At 46.3% G+C, this 26,880-nt stretch overlaps 1 protein-coding gene across 1 annotated transcript in view; it reads right to left on the reverse strand.

Moving 5' to 3' along the window:
* Positions 1-278: 278 nt before the first annotated feature.
* The window catches only part of rhbdl3 (rhomboid, veinlet-like 3 (Drosophila)), a 40,102-nt gene continuing 13,500 nt past the window's right edge, over positions 279-26,880 (reverse strand). Inside the window, exons 4-10 of the mRNA XM_036526594.1 lie at positions 15,263-15,421; positions 12,027-12,251; positions 11,733-11,881; positions 8,891-9,003; positions 3,570-3,670; positions 2,132-2,192; positions 279-550 (exon numbers count right to left, since the gene is read on the reverse strand). Coding sequence (XP_036382487.1) covers positions 279-550; positions 2,132-2,192; positions 3,570-3,670; positions 8,891-9,003; positions 11,733-11,881; positions 12,027-12,251; positions 15,263-15,421 — 1,080 coding nt within the window. The remainder of the gene's footprint in view (positions 551-2,131; positions 2,193-3,569; positions 3,671-8,890; positions 9,004-11,732; positions 11,882-12,026; positions 12,252-15,262; positions 15,422-26,880) is intronic.

Here is a 26,880-nt window from a genome sequence, read left to right on the forward strand (position 1 = left end):
TAGGTTAGTTGGGCAGAGCTTTGAAAATCGGTCCTTCCTTCAAGAGCCCACCGCTCTCTCCTGTCCAATGCTGCCGCTAACAGAATGAATTCTGATGTTAGAGGCACCTTTTGGTTAGAAGCAGGTTGTGCCACAGAGGAAAAACCCCTCCCAGCAGGTGTGAGATGCCTGTCTTAAACTGGGGGCACCTGGGCTGGTGCACTCTCGGGCAGCTGCAGACAGGTGTGTGATCTTGCGGTCCCCCCCCCCCCGCCCCCCGCAGAAACACGCTCTCTCGCTCAGGGAGTGGGAGGTAGCTTGACGTCCAGCAGGCCGTAGGCGAAGACGTTCCAGAAGACGGCGCAGAGGACGAAGAGGGTGTAGACGAAGAAGAAGATCCAGAAGAGGGACTGCTCCTGCAGGCGCTGCTCGTAGTTGTGGAGGACCACAACCCCGAGGGTCAACCCCACCGCCACCCCACCGAGGTGGGCCACGAAGCTGGGGTTGGGGCAGGGGGGGAAGGCTGGGGGGTAGAAGCGAAGCCACACGGCCCGTCCAAACTCCACACTCACTGTAAGGGGGGGACGACAGAGAGATTGACTGTAAGAAATAAGCGTGTCATCACATGCAACTACCACTTTTCCCCTTGTCCTTTCCCTTGCTTTTTTTGAACAGTTGATATGGACATGCATTGATCATTTCTGTTTCTTGTGTAGTACCTATAGAGTATCAAGCTAGCAAGATATTGGCCTAGATAATAAACAACTGTAATTAATCAAATGAGTCCCTTGGTTGTGCAGACAGACTGTCGGGATGTGGTGTTCCAGCATGCGCTTCTCTTTGTAGGCCTGTCAGAGCCAGCTCTTCGTCAGCATGGACTCCTATTCTAGTCTTCTCCCACAGCAGGGTCCCCAGAGTCTTCCATTCTTGATTCTTATCACCTACTTATTTCACAGGCTAGGTCAGGCATAACTTTCTCTCACTTTAGTTCAGGGACACACCCAGGAATCTATAGCAGTAGCCTCAGGTTTAGGGTTGCAGTTTTTGCTCACTCCATACGTACATACATACTTCAAGTAATGCAGTTTCCTTATCGCAAATCTAGGCAATGCATTTCCTTGCACTTACACATTACTAATCATAAAAATTACTATCCAAATGAACTCGTGGTTAAATGATAAATTGATAGTGTTACCTTTTGTTCACATTTAGAAGTATAAAGTATCCTTTACTGACCCTGTAAGGATTATTGCATTATTGCATACTGTGGCTCCAATTTTAGCTGTTATAACTTAAATAATGGTAACTCACAACCAATCAGCCTTCTAATGTCAATTATGGGCACATTTTATCTGGGTAAATACTGGTCATTTCTTGGCCTCTAAACGGTGGTGTAGTGATCTTTAACCCATTACAACTCAGGAAAGTTCACAATGATAGAAGAACAATTTTTATTGGGTCTCCCTTGGCTGAATGTATATACTGTATATCAGTTCTTCACAACTACAACCATTTAAGACTTAATAGAGAAATCTCCTGTCATTTTCACTTGCAGAATACAGTGACTAGCAGAATATAGGGGCTCAGCCCCAGCTATGACCAATCACATCATATCCACAACCCAGCAACATCTCATTTTCCCTTGTTGAACTGAACAGCTGGATTTGATTTTTAAGACTAATCTGAGAGTCGTTTTCCCTTGGCTACACTTGGCCCCAGTTGTCTTTTTTACTAATATTGATTGCTGGGGTTTAGTGAAACTTAAAGCTGGCTAGCAGCTAGACTTTCCTCAGCAGATGTTATTGTGGGAGCACAATTTTTTGTAACTTTAAAAGCCAGCATGGAGATCCTTACTACAATCTATGATTTCTATGGTTTTAGGAATAAAGGTGTTCATTACACCCCCACTCACTTTAGTTTGCGAATAAAAGAAATCTATTGTTTTGAGGTTTTTTTTTGACAAATTACAGTATGCCAAGGTAAGGACACCAGTTTAGCATTGCAAACAATCCCACAAAGGCTGGTTTCATGTTTGCAGAAGGGTTTAAGAGTTCACTGCTTGGTGGATGAGAACTTGATTTTTTTTGAATTTGAATTTTTTTTTCCCTGCGTTCAGTGGGGAGGAACAGAGAGACAGCTCAAAGTGACTTACTGCAGACCAGAGCCATGGCCATCCGGAAGAGCTTGAACTGGCACTTCATCCCAGACCAGTTCTGAGGAGAGAGAGAGATGCAGAGGGAGGAGAGTTTTTTAGTTCCCGGGATGCTGGCCTGGGCGCCGCCTCCATCACACTGCCAGGGCCCAGAGGGCCCAGGACCTGAGCTTAGCCTCTCTGATTTCCCCCCTGCTCTTCCTGCTGATTCAGGGAGTCTCATTTCAACTGCAAACAGGCAGGGAAGAAGCCTCTCCCGCTGACCCCAGAGCATTGTGAAAGGAACACAAGTGTAAATATTTGATGACCGAGACTATCCCATTATGCGCAGAGAACAGCTAATGGCCTTACTCCCAAGGTCGTAACCTCGGAGGGGCAGCTTGTAGGGCAGTGACTGATCAAGGGTGCTCTTAAGCGAGGCAAAAGCTAAATTGGACATAAATGAAGGATCGTGAGCATTGTGAAGACTCCCTTCCAGGTCTTCAGCCCTCAAGTGCACACCTCCTCATAACTAGAGCAAAGTGGGCAGCCTGTATGATCTATAGGGCAGAATTCACATCATTCTCAGGACAACAACTTGTTATTTATTCTTCTTTCTTAGAAAGTCGCATCAATTTGGACTTGAGAAAAACACTTGCACCCCCCATTAGCAATGTTCTCACACTGAGAACACACACACACACACACACAGACACACACACACACAAACACGAGGGAATCTCCTGGGATATGAGGGCGATTAACTTGGAGGAATGTGAGGAATCCATGCACAGCCAGCACCTGCTGGGCTTGAGAACACTGTTTAGAGTGAGATATGAGCCGTTCCCTGTGGATTTGAGCACAGACACAGGGCTAGGGTGTGCCCGTGTTCCTCAATGAGGAGAGAGAACTGATACAGGTAGAGGACAGTACAGATCTAGTGTGTCTCCATGCCCAACGCTAACAACCAGCTTTGTGTCAAAGCTACGACTCATATTGACAAGATGAAGTACAGACACTGAAGCAAATGTATATCATTCTTCTCAAGTGCCTCTGGAACAGAAAGTGACAAACTGAATGATGTCTTGAATTTTGATTTAATGTTATGGACATAGAATATTTTTAGTTCCTTTTGGCCAAAATATAAGCCAAATAACAGGATATCCATGAATGTATACTGCTTTTCTGCTAGGGGAATGAATACAAATTGGCAGGGTTAGCCAGCTTAGCCTAATATTTAATGACAATATAATGGAATACATCAATTCCCACATCAAAATGTCCTCTAACTGTTCACCAATCGATCTCCCACTGCAAATCCTATGCTAGTGAGGAAAAAGCCTACTTCAGACATGAGATCTGGTGTTTTCCCCACAGATATCTGGATACAAGCCCATTTCCAGGTTATAAGACACCTTCCTGTCCCGCACCCCAGACAACACCTCACTCTGGGACTCACCATGACGACATTGGCAAGGTGGGCGGAGACCAAGGCGTAGACCCCTCCTGATGACCCCACTACTGGTGCAGTCATGTCAGCCACAGACACAGCCAGGGAGCCTGGGGGGTGAGACACATATTGCAGGTGCTGTCACCCAGACACACGACTGATGTCAGCTTTTATGAACCTCCGCACAGAACGGTCACGTTCTCTTGGCCTCTCCCATCCTGGCACTTCGACACAACATCCGGAAGGCTAGCTACATGAGGCCCGCCTCACGCACACTCCTAACCAAGGACAAGGTTTGAATCAAGAACAACCAGAGCTCATGCAAGTTCCTTATTTCAGCATTACTGCACACAAGCATCTGGTATTGTATCAGTCAGCATACAGAGGGTACAAAGAGACTGGTAGCCAGTACTGAGAGAGGCGGGAAAGAGTGGTACTGTATCAGAGAGAGAAGAGCGGGCCTGGTACGGTAACAGTCAGCACAGGGAGGTGAGAGGGACTGCTATGGTATTATTCAGCATAGAGAGAGGACGGGCTGGTACTGTATCAGTTAGAGCTGAGAGAGGAGAGAGGGACTGGTTTGGCATTAGTCAGCACACAGAGAGATGAGAGGGACTGGTACTGTATTAGTCAGCATAGAGAGAAGAGAGAGGGACTGGCACTGTGTCAGAGCTGCAAGAGAGGAGAGGCACTGATACAGTATCAGCATAGAGAGAGGAGAGCAGTACTGCTATGGTATTAGTCAGCACAGAGAGATGACAGAGGGACTGGCACTGTATCAGTCAGCACAGAGAGATGACAGAGGGACTGGTACTGTATCAGTCAGCACAGAGAGATGACAGAGGGACTGGTACTGTATCAGCCAGAGCTGAGAGAGGGATTGGTGAGAGCAGTAATGTGTCAGTCAGAACAGAAACAAGGATTGGTGAGGATGGAGGTGTATCAGTCTGAGGCAGTCAGATTTCCTCAGGAGAGAGCTTTAGGAGAACTTCTCCCAGCCTACTCCCTCCTTCCACAGGTCCATCCACGGCACTCTCTGGCTTGCCTTGATTGACCTGCTTGAATAATTAATGCTGACTATGTGAGAGACACCCACACAACATTGAATAACATGTACAGTGATCACCGGCCTTCTGCTGTGCCTCCCTCTGAGCAGATACGTGTGAGAGTGTGTGAGTGTGTGTGTGTGTGTGTGTGTGTGTGTGTTTGTGTGATTTGCATCAACATTCTTTGTTGAAACTTTGTTGAAGTTTCGATTTGCTTATTCATCTGAATCATATCTGCCATGCCTCTGACATTCTGACAGGTCTAATAAAGAAAGAAAAAGTTGGCTTCCGTTTATAGACTGTGAGCTTGAAGAGAAGCGGCCCATTCCCAAGGCACCGCCATATTCAGTGTTCCACTTCTGTTAGGCCATCCAGCAGTGCGGATGAAGAATAGGCAGTACTGCCTGACAGCGTCGCCCATGGCAGGTGATGCTGTAGGACAGTGATCCCCAACAGGCAGCCCACAGGCCAAACCCCAGCCACAAAGGTCTGGCTTATGGGCCACACCAAGGTGCACAAACGTGCTGCTACTGTCTCCTTCAAAAATATTTTAATGTCACATTTTAACATACACTATATGGACAAAAGTATTCGGACACCTGACCATTACACCAACAGGTACTGTAATGACACTGTATTCAAATACATATACTTTAATATGGAGTTGGTCCCCCTTTTGCAGCTGTAACAGCTTCCACTCTTCTTGGAAGGCTTTCCACAAGATTTTGGAGTGTTTCTGTGGGAATTTGTGCCCATTCATTCTGTAGAGCATTTATGAGGTCAGGCACTGATGTTGGACGAGAAGGCCTGGCTCGCAATCTCCGTTCCAGTTCATCGTAAAAAGGTGCTTGATGGGGTTGAGGTCAGGGCTCTGTGCAGGCCAGTGAAGTTCTTCCACACCAAACTCATCAAACCATGTCTTTATAGTCCTTGCTTTGTGCACTGGGGCACAGTCATGTTGGAATAGAAAAGGGCCTTCCCCAAACTGTTGCCACAAAGTTGGAAGCATAGCATTGTCCAAAATGTCTTGGTATGCTGAAGCATTAAGATTGCCCTTCACTGGAGATAAGGGGCCTAGCCCAAACCCTGAAAAACAGGTGTGGCCAAATACTTTTGTCCATATAGTGTATATTAGCACTGTGTTCTGCTTGTACTTTATATGTAACCAGACAGGTAAGGTTAGTCACAGTCCTGGTGGAAGCAAGTAAAAGGCACAAGGTGAATTTGCCGCTGTAACCGCAGGGTCCCTGCAGCCATGGATATGAGGTGACACAGGCACACAAAGACACGGCACATGTAAATTTCACACCTAAAAAACCTCCCACTCCAAACTCCTAAAAACAACATAGGTTCCCATAAACAAATCCCCAAAACCAAAAAAAAAGACTGCAAGGAAACGGCACCCCGCCCCCAGTCAGGGTACAGCCACATCCAGGGACAAAATGGTTTGTTAATCTACCAATGGCAGCTCCCCTCTGCCGCACATACCCTCGGGATCATTGTCGACAGCAGACTAGACATGCCAGTTGTTTCATCCAGCTATCAAAACCAATCACAGCTCCCCCCAAATCTGCTGGTCTTCTTTGATCTAGACTGACACTATGGCAGCCCTCAGGAGCAAACACAGTAAGCCCCCACCAACAAATACAGACATCAGGCCCAATCACATTGGCTTGGGATTCGAAACCCTGACCCAAAGCCCTGATGCAACTTTCATTCATTGTTAGTTCGAAGACAGGGACAGACTGCTTAGAATGATTTTGCCATATTCACTGACTCTAAAAAGCATTTATTCCAAAATAAAATTCTACACACACTATGGTCTTTTCAAAAACAGGCTGTGTAGACAGGTTTTCGTGTCTCAGCAGTTTAGTGCACTATGATTAGAATAAGCTTAACTCACAAAGAGACATCCTGCATACCACTCTTCCAATTATGTAAATGGACAGATCAGTTAATCCATTTATTGTCAAAGCAAAACAAATTTGTAAAACCTTGTTTTTTTTCCAATACAAAACTACTAACCAGACTTATTTCAATACAGACGACCAAATGTAATCATTAATATTACTTCCAAATACGCTGTATATGTCTTATCATACTATAATAAATATTCTCATCTTTTTGAGAGGTGGACTCAGAAATGCTCTTCTGGTCTACAACTTCACGTCCTTGGAACTGTCACACATTGGAAAGTAACTGAAGACTGCTAGCACTGCCTTGGTGTTACTGAGGAGATCAAAGAGATGACGCTGTCTGTAATTTGAATGGTGTTAGCTACCTCACACAGACATAGTTGTGGAGAGATCTGAGAAGATGATTATACGGTTCCTGGGACACGTGAGCAGCTGTGTCTCTGTGTGCCAAGGTCTGGCTCCATCGTTCCAGGAAAAGACACCCAAGTCCACAGTGTTATTACTGTAATCATTATTATCATCTTCATTATTTAATCATATAGCAAATATCCTCATTGTCTCTCACTTCCACGCTCCCTTACACTGCATTTTATCATCTCTAAACTATCTCCCAAAACAAACCACCCAGTAATCACTCTCATTTTGTTACAGTTCAAAGCCAGGCTCTGGAAATGGGATCTGGAACCAGCTGAGTACAGTAATTAAGCAACCTGGATTATATACATCAACTCATTACTGTGAGATGCAAGCACACAGGAGTGGGTATCAGTGCTTTTCTTCTGAATGTCTCTGTACACAGTGTTTTTTTTGGGGGGATAGGGTGGGGGGATAGTGCCTTGAGTTGGCTGATCCCTATTGCAACTTTCACCTCATATGCCTTCCACACCAACTGGTTTAATAACAATACAATCACCTCCCACGCTGCAGTCAATGGTGTCTTCCACACCACTCCTGCTGTTGCCATGTGGCTTCACACCCTTCTGTGCGACTGGTGCGATTTCTGTTTTGCCGTTTGCTGATGTCTACCCTGCAAGCATCGGAATCCATTAAGCAGCTTCCCACACCAACCCATGGACCCACTTACCCTTTTAGTCATTTTTGTCATTTTATCTTGTCATTTCATTTAGTCACTTTCGTCATCTTATCACAAAAAAAAACTGTCATTTCAATGTGGAAGTGTAGCACAACAAAGCCAGCTCTCACAAACAAAATGTCGCAGGTGTGGGAGACGCGTCACGGTGCCTGACCTGACAGTGCCCTGTCCCTAATCCCACCCCTTTCCAAATCACAAATGCTCCGAGAGAAAAACACAAACGGCCAGGTACACCAACAAAAGCACCCCCAACCCCCCCATCCACTGGGTCGATTTCTAATTAACACAGCGGGGGACCTTTGAGACAGAGTCCCCAGGCGGCGCCGTGCCGGCTCCTGGCTGATTTATGGCACATTTTCCCCCTCATTTCACGCAGGGGTCAGGCCCTCTGCCAGGCAGCTGTCCCCCGCCCCGCACATCACCACAGGAGAGGGAGGCTGGAGATGCAAAGACCTGTCCACCGCTGTCCCCTGTGAGCGCGGCCCGCTCGCCCACGTCCACAAAGGACCTTATCCAGACCTTCTACAGCCTACCTTCTTCTCGCGCGCACGCACATCCCTCACTAGCCCTCCGCAGCCTGGCATCCCAGTACATTTTGGGAAATCCACGCAGAGCTGTTCCGAGATCACACACACAAAAAAAAAAAACATTCTCCAGAGTGGTGAAGCAAATCCCCACATCTCTTGTTTGGGTTTTAGAACTAAAGCGGGATTATCGCATAACTCCCTGTACATGACTGCTGATTCGCACGCCCCAGGTCCCGCGCTTATCTGCCCGTACGGCTGAGTCGAGCCACGGGGAGCGAGTCCCGCCGCAGCGTTGCCTGCCCCGCGCTCGGGATGGAAATTACATTAACTGCTAATGTCATTGGGAGAATTGTCCTGACATTTCTCTTCAAAGGCTCTCCGCTAATGGGAAACAGAGAGGCCCATCACTCGACTCGCGATTTCAGCAGACATTAGGAGGGAGGGGAAATTGGACGTGATTTCAGAGAGTGTCAGAGACAATTCGGTTCCCCTTTTGTACTTGGTTAGGGTAAAAGCTCTTCATTGTCAGACAAAGAGCATGTTTGAAGTGAAAGAGAAAAAAAAAAAAGTCACAACTATAGACCATCTGTCCTGGACAAAATGTCTGCCAGAATCATAAACAAATGCCATGCGTGAGACCCAATGGGGGGACAGATAAAGTGGAGCCTGACCTCTGACACGGGTAGGATTTAGGCCCATTTATGCGCTCTGAAGAGTCTCAGTGAACAGCAGACACAGCCAGACCCACCTGCCAGGACCCCGCACACATAGACCAGGCCAATCCGCACTGCGCCGTGGACCATCTCCAGAGGCACCCCCACCAGCAGCTGCATGGCCATGTTGAGCCCGAGGTGTTCTATCCTGGGACAAAAACATTACAGTCAGAGCACTGCAGTGTTCTCTCTTGGGACAAAAGCATTACAATCAAAGCATGGCAGTGTTCTATCCTGTGACAAAAACATTACATTCATAGCACAGTAGTGTTCTACCCAGAGCCAGTTACATTACAGTTAGAGGACTGCTGTACTCCAGCCAGAAACATGGCAGTCAGAGCACTGTAATCTTCAGTCCTGGGACAGAAACAGTATATTTCTAAGAGCAAGTTAAAGAAAGTGTGGCATCTTATCCTGCACATGAGAGAGCAGCCCCCTATCTCCTGAGACACCCTCAGTAATTCCGTACATACAGTGGAATGCTGAGTAAACAGTGGCACAGTGCTGATTATAGCTTCCATGCTAATGGAAGTTTACAGTCTTTAGACGGTTCCAGCTCCTGTCTGTGCTACGCCACTTGGCTGCCTGTCATACGAGTATCAAATATCAAACAATCTCTGAAACAAAAATTGTCACATGTCATCAATCTTCAAGCATTACACTAGTCCCGAATCCTGAAAAAAAAAATCAGGAAACAACACTGCCCGCAAACAGCCATGTAAACCCACGAGGTAAGCAGACAGGAAGAATTGCATTCTTGTTTGAGATGATTACTCTAACAGCATCACAGCGTCTGTTTCTCAGAGAAAGCAATCCGTCATGGTTGGTGATTTTGCGATGAACAGCTACGTTTGCATCGTGAGAGGGCTGAGTTCTTCTGCAGAAAACCATCCTTCCAGAGTTCCGGCTTTCAGCTGAGCGGGTCACGCTGCTCAGGAGAGGTCATTCAGCAGCCACCGCGGCCGCAACACACTGTGTCCTTCACACCCACGCACAGCAGACAGGAGTCATGCTCAGCACTGACATATTTGGGTGCCACAGCACAATAAATAGAAAAGGGTAGGAGTCTGCACATTCTCCCCCACCAGCGTCCCGTTTTTCTCTCGGAGCTCCACGGGCCCAAACCCAATGCACATTAATCACGCGCGGCGGCGGGACTCAGTCAAGCCCGCAGAACCCAAAAGCGCTCTGACCTGCCGGCGTGCTGCACGCGAGCAGGAGGGCTGTCATCGAGAGAGGTCAACAGGCGGCACCCTCCCAGCTATGACCTAAAGCGCCCGTTTTAATTGGTCGGGATTTCAGATGCACACAGTCAAGCGCAGTGACAGCACCGCGAGTGTGGACAATGGGTATTGATTATGCTTCCCTGTCTGCTGGAGCATGCAACAAAGTTGCAGGCCTGATAACAAGGGCCATTTATATCTCATAGCAAACAAGACAAAGGGGAATGCACAGGCTTCCCTCTCCGTTTCACAGAAAAGAAACCCCACACCCCCTGACGCAAATATTGTTTTGTTGTTTAACTGCGCCAATATAAAGAACATAGTTCCTTATCTATTGTCAGTTGCAGCAGTGAGGCATAATGTGGATGCCGCGTTTTAACAATAATGTGGGACAGGCCTAAGTACATCAGCATCATGCGAACTCAATCTCTCATTCAGAGCACAAAATTGGAAGCAGCGGATTTAATAATAGTAATTTTTATTTATTGTAACACCACCTTTCATTTAAAGGGAGAACTCAAGGTGATTTGGGCCGGATTGTTTTAAAAAAAAAATCTACCTCTCTGCTGAAGAAAGTCCTAAAAATATGTCAGTGTAATGCTGTGAAAATCATACCTCGGCATCAGAGCTGTTGACCTCACCTTGTCCAGTTTCTCCCTGTGGCATTTACTTTCTGTTTGCGCTGAAGCCGAGAGATCAGCGATTGCATCTTATAAGGGGATTACATTGTGTGAGACAGACATTTTGTTCATGTCAAAGCGGATCAGCCTGTAACGCATGCGTGGCAAAGTTCAGAGGTGCCTGCACTGGCTGTCCGAGTGTGTTACTGAAGGACTATCTCCCTTCCTCCAGTGGGTAAATCAGGAACTCGGTTCATGGAAATATCAGCTAACGTAATGGAGGTCAGACCTCATAAAACCAATGAGGTGACTTCAGCTTTGCAGAACCATTGTTAGGATGTTATGCCTCGGCTGAGCAGCTGCAGGCCTCTTCAATACCGCAGCGACTGTGCCTCGGAAAAACAGGCAGCCTTTCAGAGGTTGGTCCCCGTTCTGCCTCACTCGACCATGCTTTTGCTGCGCAAGACTGTGTTTGCATCTGAGTCGCCTGCAGTAACATTACTCCCTCAGAATTAATAATGACATCTGCAAGACATGAGCGTATGAGAGGTACCTCAAAGGATCTCTCCTCACATATTCAGCTCTGTGCACCTCAAGCTGATCATTAATCAAATGCTGGTGACAGGGGGCTGGTAAATTATATTAGCATGATATTACGGCTATCTATTACCTGGGTGAACATTAACTTCACGCTGTAATTAGGCAGAGAGTGAGCTCTTGTTAATTGCGAATACAATCAGAATGTCAATGTTTGAAAACAGGCTAGGCCGTTGCAGCGTCTCACATTCGTTACTAAAAATGATATCACCCATATGGCAATGATTCAGTGGTTTTCAACACTCCCAGTCTATTTTTATTCTAAACAGATCTGTCATAAACCAGGAAAAAAAAAAACATTTTTTAAAACTCATTTGAGCTGCACACACACTGTAAAACAATACAGTGCTGACTAAGAAAGGAATGAATACACACGATATTAATGTCAGGTCGTTGTGTATTAAACAGCGCTGGCTCAGATTCAGGGGGTGACTCACCCTGCGTGCATGAAGACATAAGTGAGGTAGCGCCAGGCCTGAGCCCGCAGCTGGGGGTGATAGGGCAGGGGACCCTTCATGAAGAGCGGGTGAGACACCTGCAGCACCCAGCGGTCCAGCTGAAAGCCATAGTATATGAACACTGCCACCTACAGGACAGCGGAAACACGGCAATAGAATTGTAACATGTTACAGGGCTCATACAGATGGCGTTACACTCAAACGGATTACTGGTAGTAAAGGAGAAGGGCCCTTAAGTGAATTGGAAAGGGCCGAGGGGAGGCCGGGCCTTACCTCCGCGATGGTGATGGCCAGAATGAGCCAAGGCGGCGGGCAGCAGGTGTAGCTGTCGAAGTACCACTTGCGGTCGATCTCCCGGGGCAGCGTCTCGTAGGCGATGTGACGCACCAGCCGCTGGGACAGGCCCAGCCCCACCTCCTCCTTCAGGGACGCCCCCTTGAGCTGCCGGCCCCCCTGCAGGATGGCGCGGCGGAAGCTGTTGGAACGCTTGTTGCTCATCTGGGGGAGGGGCACAGACACACGTACAGATTTCACTGTCATTTACAATGTCTCAGTCAAGGGCTACAGCGTGTCACCCCAGGAGAAGTTGTAACAGAAAAAAGTATTTGAGACACAGTGATTGTACGCATTGATTTTACTCCCAAAATCTACAGCAAAGAAATATTGAAAGGATTCGTGACCTCATACAGCATGAATCTCCTTTACAGTGAACGCCAACAGTAAAGCAGGACATTATTTCCATCTGTGGTGCTTAAGACCGAAGGCCAAGAAATGAAATCCTCCCTCAGATCAGGTGCAAGACTCCCTCTGTTTTGCTATGGGCTTTTTCTCCAGCCCTCCCAAATGGACTCTCACTGGGCTTATATTATCAACTGTGGCATTCTGTTCTATTGTACCCTGTGCGTCTCCTCACTTCCCCTGTGTGGCTGCTAACGCCCAGTCTGACCCTCCACCCGAGCCCAAAACCACAGGGCTCCCTGTCGCTTAGCAACCACTCAGGAATTCTCATCTCCAGCAATGCCTACAGCTGCCTGACAATGCTGTGCAAACACTTCTTGGCTGAGACGAAGCCGCACAAAAATTTGGGAATGTCTCTTTCCCCCTGTGCCAGGTCCCTGATTAAGAAGGGCCAATGATATCTTAGCTAAGACGGCCTTCGTGGTACGGATGGCTTCATTAGGATTAAGACTTGTGAAATGCTACACCAAGGCAATGCATCCGACCTAATCGTGAAATTATGCAGCTTAATCACTTAACTACTTATCAAGAAAAGCTGAAACCTTTTTGGGTAACAGCAGCAAACTTCCAAAAAACTTTAAACTGTCCGTTCAATAAACCAATCAAGTTCTGAAGAATATTAGTGTGGCATGAGCCACAGCTGAGAAGTTGAAAGTTGTAGCATAAAGCCGGATTCATTTTGCGTGACGGCTGCGACACTTAAAAGGGGCACAAGCTGAGATGCACTTGAGGAGTGCGTTGAAGAGGAGGCAGAAACATCTTAACCTTCCTTCTTGGGTAATCTTTCCTATCCTTCAATCTCATCACATTTCAATGGATATACAGAGGACAAAACATGCAGCTCCATCTCAGCTCTAACTAGACTCGAAAATGCCTTTGTTGCTCGCACATTTGCTGTAATGATTAAAAATGAATAAATGAGCTATTCCAAGCATCTAATTATCTGTGAGGTGGATGAAGCAGGCTGTGCACTCTCCCCTCCGCTCCCATTCTGCGCGGCTCCTTTCACCTGAGTTATTTTTTCCTTATTGACGTCACGGGTGTCAGTTGAGCAGCTCAAAATTTGAAGTGAGATGGAAGGGGCATTGTGTAGAAGAAGGCAGGGAGTTATTTCCTTAGCTCTCGGCCGATCTCAGGTAGACCATTCTAAACCAGCTTCTGTAGACCATAGAAGCTCTCTTTGGTAAGGTATTCTAAGTATACACAGTGATATTACCAGTGCTGCATTGCCCACTCCTCCACAGATATTAAGTAGGCCCTTGACTCTCCAAGGCTTCTTCCTTTGGGATAAACAGTTTGGGATGGCTATTGATACTGCCTCAATACATGAAGGACTCAAAGGAAGATACAGGTACCAGTGAAATTAACATCCGACTCATTCCCATTGTACATGCACTATGCTGTGTTCATGAAATCATAATCTTTTCAAGCTCTTCACAAACCTAACACTGTCACGCTGTTCCATTGTTCCAACCTTTTTGTTTAGATTCAGATATTTAAAAATGGCATGCAAATTTAAAAAGTATTGAAACCAAACATTATGATAAGAGTAAATGTCAGCTTTCCTGTGAGGTCACCCCACGGAATAAAAGGAACACTTAGATGAGACTACTTTCGCAGTGCTTGGAGAGGGCTTGATTTGTGGGCGCCTTGCTGTAGGTAGCTCTGGCCCGTTTCCGAGCCAAGGCAAACAGAGGCGGGGGGATCAAAGAGCGCCACACACATTCTGCACGCCTAACTGGGATTCCCCCTCGTGTCTCCCCGTGCAGCCGAACACCATAAAGGCTGCCCGAATTCCTCCAGCGGGGCAGCACGATTCCTCCCTTTTTATCATTGGTGCACATGAAAGAGAGAGTAAAGTTTCAGCCATTCTCTGGTGTGGGCAGTGATTGATATTCAGCCAACAGAGACGGAGGGAGAAAAGCACCCCCCCCCGCCTCACTGGCGGATATTGCCAGTGGTGCGGTGAAAGAGTGGGGGATAATTGCTCGCCATCACAATGACAGCTTTATGGGAAAGGCTTGCTATAAAGTAAAGATGCTACTGCAAATAAACCTCCGCGGCCCCCACCGCCGCGCCCCGCCTTCGCCCCCCTCGCTTGGCTTTTGTTGTGGCAGGCGGTGAATGTGGAAGCCACGGGAGATCCTGGGGGAACAATGGCCGCTCAGACACCAATACATGCTCCTCATTCTTCTCTGTCCCACTTCCAGCTGTAGGCTCTGTCCTCTGACTCTCACATGACCCGGCTGGACCAATGGTAAAGGTGTGGGCCGTAGAACTGTACCACTGTGCCATTCTCAGCCCACTGTACTCAACAATGGACCGCTTTGAGAATTTGTTAAACCCCCCCTCAGCATCACATGAAGCTAATATTCATCACTCGCCGCTTTTGACTGCCATGGCAGCCCTTTGTGCGAGGAATTTATCAATTTAAGGTGCCGTTTTTGTCTATACTGCATTTGGTCAAGGAGGGAAGCTCACCCAACCCACAGCTAAGACAGGGTGCAACGGCATATCACAGCTAAAACATGATCTCAGTGTCGAAGCCGATGATGACAAGGTCTGATTTTGCAGAGTGACAGCGTTCTGTGGTTTCTGTTCCGTATGCTCCCCATAAGCATATGGGTAAAGGGTGGTTTATGGAGGCGTGGTGAGCCTGCAGGATCGTCTCCATGGGAACAGATCTTTCACCTCCCTGCTTGGCGCACCCGTCTATCACACGTGCTAGATGAGGTAAGACGTGTTGGGGAGGTAACACCAGGGTGTCTCACCAGATTGACGAAGTCTTGGTAGCAGATCTTGCCATCGGCGTTGCCATCTGCCAGAGCCAGCAGCACCTCCAGCTTATGGGGATCCAGCTCTGAGCCGTGGGCTGCCAGCAGGTCTCTGAAGCGCTCTGTGCTGATGAAGCCCGAGCTTTCAGGGTCATACTACGGAATACACATACACACACACAAACAGTCACAACACACATACACAGACACATAGAGAAACACACACACACACACACAACACTGTCAATGCTCAGTCCAATACACTCTGGCTCAGCAGTTAATTAAAGGGAGGAAGGAGTAAGTAGTATGGGAAAAAGCAAGAATACTGTGCTGCCATAATTAGTGCAGTCAGTAAGACTCAGAGCATGCACTGCCAGGCTAGAAACACATTGAGCTCCATTCAACCTACCCGATATTTAATGCTTCCTCTTAAAACAACTTTAATATAGGTGACTTAGGTGAAAGCAACAGGTTTTTACCTAATTTCTAGTATGTTTACTTACACTGCATCTGATGAATTTATATGCTGGGTTGCCAGAATTATTATTATTTGAATACATTGAGAAATACCAGCAATCAGTTAGAATTTGAAAACTATTTGAAAACCAGCTACAACGAAGGTGAACAATTGCAAAGGAATCCGTGTCAGAAAGAACAAAGTCCTCAGAAGTTTGCCATAGTAATTATATAAATAAAGGACAATATTGCACTCTGTGTACATCCAATCTGTCTTGGAACAGGGGCACTACCAACACAGAACATCTAAAAAAAGCATACCCATGTGTTCAGTGACCATGAGATGAAAGACGTTCTCTTAACAGGAAGACTTTTTTCCCTTCAAATGAATTGTTGCCGCTGCTGTGGGTCTCTATGGACTGACCTTTGCAGAATGTACTCTAGCCTACTCAGCTGAGCCTCGTACCTAATGATGGACTTAAAACCATGACAAACTTCATGATATCTCATGGTCTCTGATATGCCTTATTCTTTCAGTATAATGCTGTTGGTGGCTGTTGTTTTAGGGAAATAATAAAACACAGGCCATTATTAGCAAGGCAAATATACAATGCTGAGGAGTTGCTGTATCTCTAAGATATGTGTATATTGCAGCGAGTTAACGGATTTGTGATATCTTGCTTGCTAGATGGGTTCTGATTACACACTACAGAAAAACACAAGGAATTCCATTCATACTGTTCACACCGAACCCCCCAAATGCTCCATTATTGTTTGCTATCTGGAAGGATAAAAACAATGCTGAGGTAGAGAGAGAAAAATAACAGCCTAACAGTTAAGGGGAAATGATAAAATTGCCACATATGACTTCCACTTTTGACCTTGCCAGAACATCAGGCCAAATAATTTGCCTGACAATGCTGCATTACCTGCAGTTCCAAAGACTGGGGAGGAGAATTTTCAGACGGTCCCTACACAGTTAACCAAACCTAGACAAATCGGTCATGCCCATGACTATAAAAATCCCATTCAGCACTTCCTTTCCCTCAGGTGTCCATGGCATCCCTTCTCCACCCCATCTCCCCCCGTTTTTTCCCTGTTGATGATGTCCACAACCTGGGCCCACGGCCAGGTGCAACCGCTTCATCGGACTCCAAGCCAAATAGAAGTACTGATATAACCACATCACACACAACCTTCACACTTTGACTGTATGGAAATTCATATCTACTGAATCTATAGTTGTGTGCACTTTGCTAAGATGGTGATATGCAGCTAGAGAACACTGAATAACATTGTACTGCTCCATAGCAGTCACTGGGAAACAAAGCTCCCCTCACATTAACAAGCAGTATTCACAAGCAGTACACACACACACACACACACACACACACACATTATATATATTCTAACTGCTCTAACAGTTGAGGGCGTATACATTAAATTGCTATAGCCATTGCCTTTATAAGGTTTGTTGATCCATTTCATCTAAGGCTACAAGTTCTCTTTTGCACAAACAACGAAATTGATTTTCCTGCAAGTCGGACATATATCAGAATAATTATGCAGCCAGCCTGTGGTTATTGTTTTCAAGAAAAATACTCTGTGAGAAGGAAAATACACACCGCTGTGGAAGAGGCTAGATGGCAGGCCTATAAAATGCAGCCTTTCACAGACGATGTCAGAACAAGATTACGGGAACAGCTAACAAATTACAAAGCGCTTAATTGGACATTTACACTCTGTCATCGCATTTTTTGAATTACACAGGAGTCTAATCTTTTCCTTTCCTTCAGGATAAATCAGGTTTTAACAGCACCACTTTTACATGTGTGCCGTCTACTGCAAGCATTGAGTGTTAGAGTCTCACCCCATAATCACAGTAACGGCATTAAGTTCTCCTTTTAGACACTGCTAACAGTGTGTCTTGTAAGACCACTCACAAAAGCTCCACACTCGCTACAGTAATGACCAAAAATCCCACACAAAACATTCCAAATGAGATTTGCCTCTCAGGAATGATCCCTGCTTGGTCCTGACTCGGTCAAACAGTGTTCAGGCACATGAAGACCATGTGCAGTGCCGTGTTGGTGCAGCGGTAGAACCGGTTACTTGGTCACATAAGACATACTTTGAACCGAGAGAACACATTCAGATTTCCCTGTATGTGAGAAATGCTGCAGAAATTAGATTTGTTATTATTATTACTGCATTTGTTATTGTTGTTGTTGTTACAACCACCGCTGTATCTACCTTACTGCAATATGACACACTGAAGGCAGACTAAATTAAAGTAATAAATGTTCAATTGCCAGTCAGTTTTACTGAGGCGTAAATTTCAAAGCGCCGTTCCCCAAAAAATGTGATATGAATTCCTTCGGTGCTAGCAATCCCAAGTGCAATAGTCCATTTAGTTAAATTAGTTTGAATTGAATGAGAAAGCAGCGGCTGTATCAAGCTACACTTGGAACAGCAATATCCTTGAATTTCCGCATTTCAGGGTACATTTCATTTCTAAAGAATTTAATTTGTTCAAGCACAGAGGAGAAGATTGTTGATAAACCCATATCTAACATTAAATCAAACCCCACCGTTCAGCGCCCAGCTGACTGATTGATCCTGCCAATGCATGATGGGATGGATCCTGCTCTGTTAGGCTCAACACAAAAAGCAAGATTACACTACTCTTAAACTCCCTCTCTCAAATTATGAATTTGTCAAATTTCAGCACCTCATCACCACCAAAACAGCAATCTGGCATTTTATCATTGTTAAATCTTTCATCATTTTCCATGCTAGTGTGTAGCCAGAGACATCTCCAGATAATTCAAGGATTACCCTATTTCCAGTGAAGCTATCCGTACTCTGGGCTCCACAGGGTGCAATCAAGCGGAGCCAAAGTTCACTGACCTTCTCCTGCAGGACCTCAGCCAGCTTCTGGCGGCCATGTTTTCTGTCACCACACTTCTTCATGGTCAAGGACCGGCTGCGTAGCTCCAACCAACAACTTTCACTTCTGTTGGTTAGCGAGTCTGATGCTGTCTGCTTCCAGCAGGGATTTACCCCCCGGACAGATCTGCAGTCCAATACTAACCCCCCCCAACACACACACACACACACACACACACACACACACTCCACCCCAAACCCTGTGGCCTAAATCCAGCCCCCCTCCACACCCCCCCAAATCACACACAAACCAGCCTTCATACTCCACTGAGCATTTTACAGTTTGCAGGGTAGCTGGTAGCGTTATGCAGAGTGAGACCCCGGAACAATATGCTGCTAACGGCGATTTCACGCAAGGTTTCCTCCATCCCTTCCCCCAATTACTCACCATTTCCTTCAGTGCCCTCCACAAAAACACACCAGCAGACATATTATAACGCATGCGCGGACGGGCACAGACACAGACACACACACACACACACACACACACACACATTCCATAAAGAATTAGTCTCCTAAAACCCAGTTCAGAAAAACACACTCTGTAAAGCCAAAACAGTGCCTGTGAATATAACACAAATTGGTGTTGAGTCCAATTAAATAAGATACCAGCTTTAACATCCTTCCCTTGCAATAACAGACGCAAGCCGCAGCATCTGAAGAGTCACATGCACGACCCTGCCGAAACAGAGGAGCCTCATCTTTGTGGAGAAAACAAAAATACCGCAGTCTCTGCCTCTCAGGGACATTTTTCACACACAGATTAATCCTGACATAATGGCACGCTCTTTCATTACCGGTCTCCTTGATAGCCTACTTTCTCAACCGAGGAGAGGGCCTGTAACAAAACAAATCACAATACAACTGTGGATTCTGGGCCTCATTTTCATAATGCTGTATATTAAAGAGCTTGGGGCAGCCTTCTGAATCGCTTCCACAGCGCCAACTGTTAAGAGGGTGGAGTGTAGTTTACTCAGTCTGTTCAAATACCCCAAAAGACAAAAAAAAAACATCAACAAGAGGAAATCAAAAAAGAAAAACAAATCACAGCTGAAGTGCTCATTTCCATGTACAATACAGAGCATTCCCACCAGATTTTAATATGACAAAACTGTTTACCAGCTACACAAGGAGAATACGGGTGACCTCTAAAAACGCTGCAACATAGCCCTCAAAACATGTTTCCCGGACTACCATTGGAACGAGGTCTACATTAATGTTGACATGTCTTAAGACATGTCACAGACCAGACCACTGGTAGCGTTAAAATCAGAGGAAGGGCAAATAGAGGTTTGGTCTGAAGATTGCCTAAAAGAGATGTATGGACTCAGGTCTTTACCCCCCCCCCCCAAGAGCAGACACTTTACTCTGGGCAGTTCTGTACTAGCTGTGACCTTTGACACCAGGCTAATGGGGGTGATATTCATTGAGTGACACTAAATGCATAAGGCACTCTACACAACAGCAACTTCACCTGAAAAGGAGAAACCACACCCCCAAGAGACATTCAATTACAAGCCTGAGTGATTTGGGTGATAGCTTATAACTTTATTGCGTTGTCCTTGCCCTTAGAATATTAGTGCAAAGTACACGGTTCACAGGTACATTCCTGTTTTGGAAGAAACCACAAAAATACAACGTAAAAATTCATCACCACATCCAGCACCAGCTTTTAAGGTCTCACAAATTCTCATCTAAGAGCTATGCATGTAGCTAATCATCATCAGTATCATTTACTCAGTAATGTTGAATCAACCTCATGCTCTAAATGTTTGCTTTGGAGATTAAAGATTTGACAAGGTTGGATGAAAACTTCTGCGGACTGATTTTGCCACCAGGACTAGTAGGGAGACGCATTCACACAACATACAACATGACCTTGGGGGCAGAGGTTTAAGTAACAGACTCACTATGGCTCAATTGGAGCCTGGTGGTAATGACAAAGCCCTGCTGAAAAAAATCTATTGAACACATTCTTGTACCTTTTGTACCCATTACGAATCATGCATATTGATATGGAAAAAAATGACATTTCTGAGGGGATTAGCTAACAGCCATTTCTGTGTGAGCCGGGGAGGGGGGGGCATAGGGTCTCCTCTAGTTCCCATCAGAAATCACCCCCCCACCCCCCCCACCCCCCCCAACCCGCACACACGCATGCACACACACAGACAAAAATAAGCACATGCCTCTCCCCACCACCCAGCACAACACATTTGATTGAAGCAGGCAGAACCCTAATGAAATCCCCCCCCCCCCCCCCCCCCGCTCACATCCATCCCCCACAGCAGGGGGGGATAGTGCTTTGATCAGCATGCCGGCAGGGACAACATTTAATCGACAGCTAGTGTGTGCATCCCTCTCATTTTTATGGCCTGTGCAGAAAAGTGGAGTCTACGGACTCCCATCCTATCTGCTGACTCCTGGATATGGCCCAACTGAGGAATAGCCCCAGACACAGCCTCACACACAGACATACAGTCTCTCAAAGTCCTGCACACAGCCCAACACACAGCCCCACACATAGATGTAGTCTCTTATAGCCCCACACACAGCCAAACAAACAGCCCCACACATAGATAGTCTCTCATGGCCCCACACACAACACCACATATATCTAACTCTAACGCAAAGCTCATTAGCCATCGAAGACATCAACAACCCCCTTTTAATGGTAAATTATTAAAATGTTTTAAAACACTCAGTACAACACAAAATATTTTACTTTTATGTGTTCTATTATTTTTTAAAACCGTAACGTTCTATAAATTCGTTTTAGTATTTCTTAACACCCTCAGCACGTAGATTACACAGCACCACCATAAGCCACCCCATGCATCTTTCCGGAAACGCCATGAGGCTAGAACTGTGAATAATGTGCCCTTATTGAAGGAACCACAACACAGTGCGGCGCAGTCCACGGTACGAGGCACGCAGTAATATTAACCATCTCACTCCTGATATATTGCACTACAGGGCTGCATCACAGACATGCTGCTCGTTCATTATTCAATTGATCTGCTCTGGCTGCGTGATTAATGAAGTGCTGGTGAGAGGTAGGCAGAGAGGATAGGCTGAGAGGTTTTGCGTCCGGCCAGCCCCGGTATACAGCAGCCGTTGTCCATTACGACAGCTAGGGCTCCCCAGACATGGTCCCAATTAGTGTCTCTAATTAAAAGCTACTGTGCAGCGAAGCCTGCTTCCCTCTGCTAATTACAAAGAGGAGCTCGGAGGACAGGAGTGACATCGGCTCCGCTTCTTGTCTGCCAAATAATGCATGAGTTGTTCCGGCCTATCCGTGTACAAAGCAAGAGGGATTTCACCACGGTATTGACGGCACCGCACTTCTGAAGTGTATCTTGTCTACGTTACACTAAGTATCGCTAATCATCATGAGTATGAGATCATAACTAAGAGGGGATCAGAGGTCAGTGGGTTCCACATCAACGCTTACATGTGGCTGCAAGTACCAAAATGGAGATATAAAGCAGACTAAAGTATAACTGAGGTTCATTCAGCATAGAAGGCTATCCTAAGAAGTTTTTAAAACAAAAAATTATCTTTGCAATAACAGGATATTAAGTGGGGATACAATATGTGGAGAGTAGGTGAGGGCATTCTGCACGTGGATATTAGGTGAGGGGATATTAGTGAGTTTCAAGTAGCACCATACATTCAGGTGAACTTGTGTGTCTTATCAAAATGAACGACCCTTGTTTCACCTCTCTCCTCCAGGACCGCAGTGTGGAGAGGGGTGTTGAGGGGGGTGACACAGAGACAGCCTGGACCCTGCTGGGTCTGCTGCAGTGTGAACAATGCCACCTTCCTGCTCCACAGCTGGAGCGTGGGTAGCCTGCGATCCGTCCAGACACCCACCTGCCAGGAGAGCAACGCCCTTGCCCCTGAGAGAGGTCCCAGAACAACCCCCCCGCCACCACCATCAGCCCTTCCCACTGCCATCATGCTCTGCTAGGCTTTCTCATGCAAATCCCGCCATGCAGTGCGCGGCCTGGCCCCGAGAGAGAGGACCTTCCGGGGCTCTGCATGCACTTAGCCTGGCTTATCAGAGTCCTGCACGTACCAACCGCCTCAACGCCAGCAGAAATCTGCTCGGCCCGATCGGTGACTTTGACACGCTCTGAGACATGCTTGATGGGTTTATTAAACTTGCTCAACGGGCGTGAGATGGAGCCACGCTTTCCGGGGGCCAGTGGGGGGGGGGTTAGGGCGTTGTATCCCCAGTCAGACTGGAGCCTGCCTGGCGACAACAGCTGGGGAGCGCTGCACAGACCCCAGAGAAGACAATGACCACAGGGCCCCCACAGTACGTCCGTCAATGACACGGTGACAAAGGTTTCCGATATAGAGATTGGTTCTCTAACACGCAGTGTGACACCACTGCATTTGAACTGACATTAATTTCATGGTCTTACTGAGGCAACTGCTTCTGTTAAAAATAATGTGTTATCAGTGTACACATTACTCAGTGACCAAAAGGTTCCCATCTTTGCACTGACAGTAATAATTTTTTTTAATTAATGAACGGAATAAATCATCAGCTATGAGCTCAATGCAAACGTTTTCAACCTGACAACTATTTAAATGTGGCAAAACAGTACAGTAAAAGTCATGCATTTCACAGCTACAAGCAGTTGATGGTCCTGCGAACTACAGTAGCCTCCTTTGTGTGGTGCCTAATGGAGTAGAGAAGCACAATTTCAGCACACTAAACAATTAGTCTTATCTATGTTATTTTTTAATAGTGTATGCAACAACGGGTCGGAACAAGACTGCTGAGGGAACAGATAAGCAATAGAAGAAAGTCCTCCTCGGCCGCCTTTATGATGCGAGCGGGGGGACGAAGGATGGGCCCCTGACCCCCCGATAGAGCCTCTGAAAGCTGGGAGGGCTGGATCGGGGCCTCCCTACACTGAGAGAACAGAGCCCATCAAGGTGGTCCCGCCGGCCACAAAACACGCTCTCAGCAGCCCCTGCTGCCGAAGAAAGAGCCAGCGGACACAAGCAGGATCGACACTTTCCCAGCCCTTACAGAATAGAAGCCCAACACTTGGGTGGGTGGGTGTGAGGGGGTGTGTGTGGAGAGAAAGGCTTGTCGGTAAACACAGAGACATCTCCACCCCCCCCCCCCCCCTCCCTGTTTGCCCTCCCCACCCCCCAGAGACTCACACACAGAACAGGACACGCATTGTATGGAGTAACTGTGTAAGGATCTGCTCCGTCCTTATGCTCGGGCAGGCAGCGGGATGCTGAAAAAGATGTTGTTTCTCCGGGCCCTCTGGCCAGGCAGGTCACTCAGCGCCTGGCGAGCTGAGGCACAGCTGACAGAGAGATCACGCCCACAGCGAGTCACCCTGCAAACCAGAAGGTTCTTCCAACAGTCTACAGAGGGGCTGCTAATAATATACATACATAAACGTGCAACCGATGATAACCTAAACAATGAGCGCTTCATTTTCCAATTCTGCCCCCGCAGACACAACACATCCACAGAACACAATACACTTCCCTCACTGTGGCTATGATAAAGCAGCCACAGCCATGATACATACAGACAGCAATCGGGTGTTTTGCCTATGCATAGGACAGTATTCATTCTGTCATGCGGCAGCCTCTGGATTTAAAGTGAGGAATTTCCAGACTCCATTCAAATTCTATTCAGAGCGGGTCCGTTTCCCAGCAGACCTTGAGACAGATTCATTCATTAATTCCCCGGCTTTCTCTATGTCCGTGCTGAACTTTGCATTAGCGTCTGCTGGGGATATTATACAGTGATTGCCAGATTCGTTCAGCAATGCCGCTTAAGACTACGTGCGGGAGTGGAGGTGCTGGGGGCTGGGGGGGTGCTTATAATCTTCAGCCATTAATTACATAGCATCATCTTTCATGCCGCAGCCACTGAAAGGTCACCGTCTGGCTTAGACATTGCACATTTTCCATGCATCTCACAGCAGAGGCTGTTAGCAGTAGCCGTAAAATAATGACTAATGGTTTGACAAGGTCCTTATGGCCCACGGTCATGCAAGATTTTCAGATCAGGTTAGCTCTCTGAACATTTACCCTACAATTATCATTTAACATAATTATTTAAAAAACAAAAAAAATTATATCATTATTTTTAGGAAAAAAAAGCCAACCAGTATTTGAAAACAACCCCTGAGGAAAGCGTTATTCAGACATAACACACAGTCTATAAATGGCCGTGGCAAGGTCAGCGTATAAACTCCTGCCACCTGTACGTACAGCAAGGAACTTTCCCATGGCTCATTTTCTCAACAGAGCAACCCTAAGTGCCATTTTAAAGTCTGCTCGCAGCTTGTCCAGGAATGATCTACAGGGGGAATGCTACTTCTAACGGTTACCTGCAGAGGTGAGAGAGAAAGAGAGACGGACTAAAAATAGACAAGGTGATAAATGACAGAGCACCTCCATCCACATCTCAGCATAACGCATTACCCTCGGGCCCCGTCCACACGGGAGGTTCCTCAAAGACCGCCCCGCACATCCGCGCACACAAAACACAAGACGCGGTGTTATGATTTCAGCAACAACTTTCATCTGTCCGTTTAACGCAGTATGATCTACGCTGCTGTGGCCCATTAACACTGACACATTTTCTTTCTCGAAAGCTTTGTAGAATGCCTTCTGCAAATCCGACACAAAGTTAACCACTTAGAGGCTCTGAAGATCTACCCTATCAAATCTTAGGATTTATACTAACATCGATGTCGGCTATACAGTAACATTACGATGTAGTCTTGTAGTCATTGTATTTGTACATAAGAAGGACATTAGCAGAAAAAAAGACAGGGACTGAACTGTATTTTTGTGAGGAGAGGGTAACCACCTCCTCAATATTATAGCAAATTGGTTGACAGATGTGCATAACTGTTCATAACTGTTCCATGCATATATTCCACACATAAATCGAATCATTATTCAACACTTAATTTCTTATTATAACAGTAATCCTGCATTACCAGGATCAATTGACTTCTAAATCTTAACAGTTTTTCCTCATAAAAGCAGCTCAGAGCTTTCCCTGAAGACCTGTGTAGACCTGCTACCATATCTAAATGAGTGCTGTTAAATGTGCCGGTAACTTGAACCTCTCTCTCAAACTTTGCACATTTTCACCAACCTTTATTGTCTGACCCCCTTCCTTTCACTGGTCTCCACTTTCTACTGAAGTCAAAGTTCTCACTCAAAGGCACCATTTCTGCCGTGATTATCAGATTTCTCACGCTCTGATTGCTCTGAGAACTTCTGAATTACATTTCACTCTGTTCTGCATCCCACTTCCAGCACTGAGAGGAACTTCACTTCAGTGTCTAATTAGGTGGTTCTAATTAACTTCACAGTCACACAGGACTTGCAGATTGCAAAAAGGTGTGACTCACTTCACCATTATCACATTCTTGTCCTCAATATGCCTTGTTTAATAGTGTTTCCTTTTATGCAAACCTGGTTGGAATCGCCAATTGTAAATTAGGCATGTCTCACTCACTTAAGTGCACTGAAGAGAGACGAATACAATCTTCTAATAGACTCGCATGCAGCCAGTGGTGATTTTTCACACTTCAAGTCCCACAGCACACAACAGTGAAGTAGTTGCCAATTGGAGGATAACTGCTACTTCACTGACACCATTAGAGCAACTCACAGGCATCGGTGAGGAAACCCCGGCCTATCTACCCACCCCATCCCCAGCAGAATGAAGCCAGTTTGATCCGCCCTTGTGGGATCCCAGTCACTGTCAGCATATGGTGCAGCCGATCTCAAACCAAGGCTGTAGGACTCAGACTGCACTTGAGATGAGCACCTTGCCAACTGAGCTACTCGGGATCCCATTAACACAACCTTAATACACCTCTTAATGGTTTAACTGAGACTGGTGTTTTCTACCTTCTCCCTCTGGACTGCTGCTCGATTGACAGGGACCACAGTCAACATCCCCAGACACTAACTTGCCAGCCTGTTAACCCTTGGTACACTGCTTTTAGTTTTAGCATAATAATATTAAACTTCCGGCACATACTTTCATTGCGTGTGCATTTACTACCAATTACTTTCTTGCGGCTTTTTAAAGTCGATCAATTCCGTTAATGGTGCTCCAGGACCATTTGTCGCTGCGACGAGAAACCATCCCGCATCATTTCACTAAGAAGTTTGCATGGTTGCACTGCATAGTC

Source organism: Megalops cyprinoides, chromosome 1 (assembly GCF_013368585.1).
Source record: "Megalops cyprinoides isolate fMegCyp1 chromosome 1, fMegCyp1.pri, whole genome shotgun sequence".
In the NCBI taxonomy this organism is placed as follows: Eukaryota; Metazoa; Chordata; class Actinopteri; order Elopiformes; family Megalopidae; genus Megalops; species Megalops cyprinoides.